The sequence below is a fragment of the Schistocerca cancellata genome, chromosome 12 (assembly GCF_023864275.1).
Source record: "Schistocerca cancellata isolate TAMUIC-IGC-003103 chromosome 12, iqSchCanc2.1, whole genome shotgun sequence".
Lineage (NCBI taxonomy): Eukaryota > Metazoa > Arthropoda > Insecta > Orthoptera > Acrididae > Schistocerca > Schistocerca cancellata.
In genome coordinates, this window is record NC_064637.1 from 94,242,321 (window position 1) to 94,248,320 (window position 6,000).

At 44.8% G+C, this 6,000-nt stretch overlaps 1 protein-coding gene across 2 annotated transcripts in view; it reads right to left on the reverse strand.

Moving 5' to 3' along the window:
* Positions 1-5,594, reverse strand: part of LOC126109702 (platelet glycoprotein V-like) — a 45,387-nt gene extending 39,793 nt beyond the window's left edge. For both annotated transcript variants that reach the window (XR_007523715.1, XM_049914754.1), the window contains exons 1-2: positions 4,994-5,594; positions 2,043-2,434 (exon numbers count right to left, since the gene is read on the reverse strand). Coding sequence is in view for 1 of the 2 variants with exons in the window: in XM_049914754.1 (XP_049770711.1) it covers positions 2,043-2,434; positions 4,994-5,569 (968 nt within the window). In the remaining variant the exon portion in view is untranslated. The remainder of the gene's footprint in view (positions 1-2,042; positions 2,435-4,993) is intronic.
* Between the last annotated feature and the right edge of the window lie 406 nt (positions 5,595-6,000).

The window sequence follows — 6,000 nt, forward strand, 5'->3', positions numbered from 1 at the left end:
GCAGCGCCGTATTTTCCCTATTTACATACCTCTGTATTTGAATACTGATGCCTATACCAGTTTCATTGGTGCTTCACTGTAACTTAGATTTGTTCACTGTGTCGTATGGGGCCAAACGGTGGCCCTGAAATCCGAGAAGATGTTTCGCCTTGGTGTACCGTCACTTTCGCTCCCATAACCGTACGATGCTAACGGTACAGCACGGAAAGACTGCGTTCTTTGGTACGCTGAGCTTAAATCAATTGTTGGTATACAACGTCACTTTCGTGAAATTGATCCAGCATAAAATGCACCCGAAGACAAACTTATCCGTCAATGGTTCAACCAGTTTCGAGATACAGGAAGAGTACTGGAAAGACAGTACCAGCCTGTACAAAAACCAGTGATGACAAACAAGAAGAAATACAACACATTTGTAACAGTAGCCCGAAAAGAAATCTCTTGCCCGAAAAGATCTTTAGTTAAACATGCGTAAGACAACATTCTCCAGTGTCATACATAAAAGGTTACTAGTGCATGCCTACAAAATTCAGATTCGACAAGAGATGAAGCTGAAAGATTGGCCTAAGCGTAAACGTAACGTCAAACGCAATTGACGACAATCCTAATTATCTTAAATTGCAGTTTTCAGACGAAGCTACATTCGAAATTAATGGTAGCTTTAATCGTCACAGTTTTCAGGTACGGGGACTGAAGCACCCGGATTTGTGCACAACTTACCCGTAATTCGCCAAAAGTGAACTTGTAGTGTGGGTTATTTTATGAACAAGTTAGAGGCCCTTTCTTATTCGCCGAAATAACACTTACAGGCGTAAATCATCTGGATATGCATTTAGGTTAAGAAATGAGACGCTTAAAGTAGTAAATCACTTTTGCTATTTGGGGAGCAAAATAACTGATGATGGTCAAAGTAGAGAGGATGTAAAATGTACACTGACAATGGCAAAGGAAAGCGTTTCCTAAGAAGAGAAATTTCTTAACATTGAGTATAGATGTAAGTGTCAGGAAATCGTTTCTGAAAGTATTTCTATGGAGTGTAGCCATGTATGGAAGTGAAACGTGGATGATAAATAGTTTGGACAAGAAGAGAATAGAAGCTTGCGGAATGTGGTGCTACAGAAGAATTCTGAAGATTACATGGGTAGATCATATAACTAATGAGGCAGTATTTAATAGAATTGGGGAGAAGAGAAATCTGTGGCACAACTTGACTAGAGGAAGGGATCGGTTGGTAGGACATGTTCTGAGGCATCAGTGGATCACTAATTTGGTATTGGAGGGCAGCGTGGAGGGTAAAAATTGTAGAGGGAGACCAAGAGGTGAATACACTAAACAGATTCAGAAGGCTGTAGGTTGCAGTAGGTACTGGGAGATGAAGAAGTTTGCACAGGACAGAGTAGCATGGAGAGCTGCATCAAACCAGTCTCTGGACTGAAGACCACAACAACAACATGCGTCAGCTGTTCGTGTTTCTTCAAACCGCAGAACTTTAACAACGAACGACTCAACGGGTCATTTTCGTGTAAGATGGCGTCCCGCCTCATCACTATCTCGAAGTGCTCAACACATTAAACGACAGATATCCAAATGATGGAATAGGCGGGGTTGCGCGGCTTCCCAGAAGTCCTGTACATACTCCTGAGGACTTCCTTTTTGGGGGCAACGTAAAGATCATTGTCTGCGCAGAAAAAAACTGAAAATACGATGCATCTACAGGAGCGAATTTTGACGGTCATGACAACCTACAAAACACGTCTAGTGAAACTGAGTAACTTTTTATTGTCTGCAGGGCAACAAATGGAGCTCACATCGAAACTTATTATGGTATGAAAAAATTTTTGAATTTTTTCTCTCCAATCAGACGTTTAAGTTGGTGCATTATCTTGAATCTTTTTTCTGTACCGCGTGTTCACAATCCTAGCATTCTTTTCGGAACACCATGTTCTTATACATCATCAGAGACCTTATGGGTGTCAAGAAGACGCATGACTGTTGTATTCCATCGACAAGAGAGAGGACAAGCAGTACAAAAGAACTCATACCCCCTGAGGCTGTTGTCTTCGAGAGAGACACTAGAGAGTTTTGTGTTGTTGGTGAAGAGTCGCCCTGGCAGACTCTTGAGCTGGTTGTTGTTCACGAAGAAGGACTCCAGTTGGGAGCAGCCTGCCAGCGCATCTCCAGGCAGCTCCTGGAGGAGGTTCCCCGACAAGAATAACTGCAGCAGGCCAGCGATCGGCTTGAAGACCTCAGCGGGCACTGTGGCCAGCCGGTTGTCAGCCAGGTAGAGGTACTGCAGGCTCTGCAGGCCAGAGAACACGTCTCCATGGATGGTCTCGAGGGCGTTCCCACTCAGCTCCAGCGTGATTAACCGTTGGTTGTGCCGGAACAGTTCTGGCTCCAGGAACTTCAGCTGGTTATCGCCCAGTCTCAGCTCCTGGAAGAGAGGACCATGTGGTTTACACTCAGCTCGAAGTCAGGGCCATAATCAATGGCTGACATCTAGTTCTAGGTGTCTGGAGTGGATAGTTTTAGACAGAGGGCTGGCCACCCACAGAATAGGAAAAAACATTTACTGACATCCACATTGGTTTGCATTTCTCACCAACAATATTATGCTGTTTTTAACTATTTGGCATCCATTCAGATGGTTCAAATGGCTCCAAGCACTATGGGACTTAACATCTGAGGTCATCAGTCCCCTAGATTTAGAACTACTTAAATCTAACTAACCTAAGGACATCAGACACATCCATGCCCGAGGCAGGATTCGAACCTGCGACCATCGCAGCAGCGCGGTTACGGACAGAAGAGCCTAGAACCGCTCGGCCACAGCAGCCGGCTTAGCATCCATTCCTGAACAACTATGACGAAAAGTTATACACTCGTGTAATAGTTCCAGTGAAGTAGTTTGGTCAAAGACGTTTCACAAAATCTTTGGAGTTTGTCTCGGGTGGCAGTTAATCCCACACTGCTGACGTCGCACAGACATGTGGTAAAAATCTGTATTTATCGCAGGCAGCAGTTCAAGAGACATGAGTTAATTATTGTACTGTATGTTAACCGGGGACCTAGAAACGACGGGTTCAGGGTTATTGTGCGGTTCGGGCCCCGGTGGATTCGCCCCCAACCCCCCCCCCCCCTCCTCCGTAAGGAACGTCTCACGCCAGACGAGTGTAACCTGTATGTTTCCATGGTAAGGTAATGGTGGTGTACGCGTACGTGGAGAACTTGTTTGCGCAGCAATCGCCGACATAGTGCAGCTGTGGCGGAATAGAGGGAACCAGCCCGCATTCGCCTAGGCAGATGTAAAACCGCCTAAAAACCACCCATGGACTGGCCGGCTCACCACACCTCGACACAAGTCCGCCGGGTGGATTCATGCTGGGGACAAAGCGCTCCTTCTCAATCCGGAAAGCCATGCGTTAGACCGCACGGCTATGAGTTCATTAACAATGGGCTACGTGAAAATTAACTTTTCTTAAAATGGTGAGCAATTGTTTATTGCTGTAAGGAATTGTGGGTAGGGGCGGAGGGGGAGGTATTCTTTCTCATCTAGTACAGTTAGTATTGTAAGTAGGCTTTTCAGATTTTTATGTTGGTAACGCCACGTAGCACTCTGCATGAGAATCACTGACTGTGCTGTGTGCAGTCTGTGGCTTGTTTGCATTGTTGGAATTTGCTATTGTAGTGTTGGGCAGTTGGATGTGAACAGCGCGTAGCGTTGCACAGTTGGAGGTGAGCCGCCAGCAGTGGTGGATGTGGGGAGAGAGATGGCAGAATTTTAAGAGCGGATGTTCTGGACGTGTGTCCGCCTGAAAGAGTAAATTTGTAATACTGGATATCATGAACTAATATTTATATTATGACATTTGAACTCTATTAAGGTAAATCTATCAAAATCTTTCATCTGCTAACTATGATTATCAGTAGTTAGTGCCTTCAGTAGTTAGAATCTTTTATTCAGCTGGCAGTATTGGCGCACACTGTATTGCAGTAGTTTGAGTAACGAAGATTTTTGTGAGGTAAGTGATTCATGAAAGGTATAGGTTATTGTTAGTCAGGGCCATTCTTTTGTATGGATTTTTGAAAGTCAGATTGCGTTGCGCTAAAAAATATTGTGTGTCAGTTTAGTGTTGATCAGAATAAGTAAAGAGAGAAATGTCTGAGTACGTTCAGTTTTGCTCAGCTGTTTAAAGATCAAATAACGTAGAGGTTTATCGGCACAGTAATTCATAAATTTTTGAAAGGGGACGTTTCATATCGTATGAATGTGTAGGAAGCTTCACTGACGTTTGACCATGTCCAATGGGTGCTTCACATTTCCTGTCAAGTGGTGAAATGGAACGGTAAATTATGATGAAAGATTGGAGCAGTCTTAAGGTCACTCTCAGATCATGATTAACGCAATTGTTTACTATGCCTATATGCAGTGTAGAGTTACAGACAACCATCAGTTTTAAATTTTCATTATAGGTCAGTAATATATCTGCGTTATCTGAGCTCATTAAAACTTTTAATCCTTAAATTTCCATGGAGAATAACGTTCTGGGATTTATGCTGCCCTGCTCTCTAAACTTTTGCCCGAATTTGTGCTACACCGATATCACTCATGAAAGATCCTTAGTTGGTAGAGTTGGGAAGTAATTTGAGAAACATCTAAAGTTTTGTGTATCTTTGAGATGGCCCACTTAATTAATCCAACAAACCGATTCTAATGATTGCTAATCTGCCACGGTGCAATTTTTCAGTTTTCGGTGCAGAGGAACTGATCCATTTTGATGAAAGCATATCACTGTACTGAAGCAGTTCAAAGGTAAAAGATAGTCGCGCTTTGATAAGCTACAACAAAAAGCGCAATTTTTTGTGTCAAAGTAGTTACACTTCAATGACAACATTTACATAACGAGTGCTGAATCTCCCTTTGTGGTCACTGACAGGTACTTCACACTAAAAACAAAACAAAAATAAAAAAAAATTTTTTACGTATTCTTACCTTGAGATTGGTAGTATGTGCAAATATGTCCTTCGGCAGAGACGTCAGGTTGTTCAAATGTAGATCGATTTCTATCAGCAACATTGTTTTGGCAAAAATTGCCGGGGGCAGAGACGTGATTTCGTTCGCTGAAGCGTGAAAATAAGTGAGCAGCTCCGCATCGTCCAACACTCCCTCCTCTAGAGTCCGCAAGTTGTTCCGGGACAGAATTAGCTGCTGGAGGTTCGAAGCGTTTCTGAACGCCCCAGCAGAGATGGTACGTATGCCATTCTCAGTGAGGGACAAGGTTTCCAACAGTGGGTTGCCAGCGATTAGACCATCTGGTAAGTGCGTCAAGTTGTTGCCGACGAGATCGAGGTAGGAAAGCGCCTTGTTGTGCCTGAACGTTCCAGGCCGTATCTTCTGGAGCTTGGCGTGGAAGAGCACTTCTCTGAGGTCTGGGCACAGTTCGAACTCTTCCTCGTCCAGGCTCTGGATGGCACTCAACATGCGCAGGCGCCTGAGTCTGGGCAGCAGTCGGAATACTCCGGGCCCGAAGGTCGTCACGTTTGGCACGTCCAGTGTGAGCTGATCCATTTCCGACAGTGGGTGGCTGGCGAAGACAGTCGATCTGATTACTGTGAGAGAATTGGACACAATGCGGAGTCGATGCACATCCGGCATGTTGGCCAACACCGCGCCGATCAGTTGGGTCGTGGTTGGGAGTTCCAGTATCAGCACCTGGTCCTTCTTGAAGAAGCACGAAGGTGTCTGAGAGGTGGTGTTGCACACTATCCCCCATCTGAAGATCTTACAGAAGCACTCGGTAGAGTCAGAAGAGCCACAAAACTCAACACTGGATATCAGAAGCAGAACTGCCACTATGGTGCCAGCGACGTGGGGCCTCCAATGGTACCTGAAACATTCATCATGCATTGTGTTACACTCTGAACAGTCCCATTCTTATTCGGAACTTCTGAGCTGTTGCGAGAAATCGCATTTGCAGCCATTGTGGCCGGCCGGTTTGG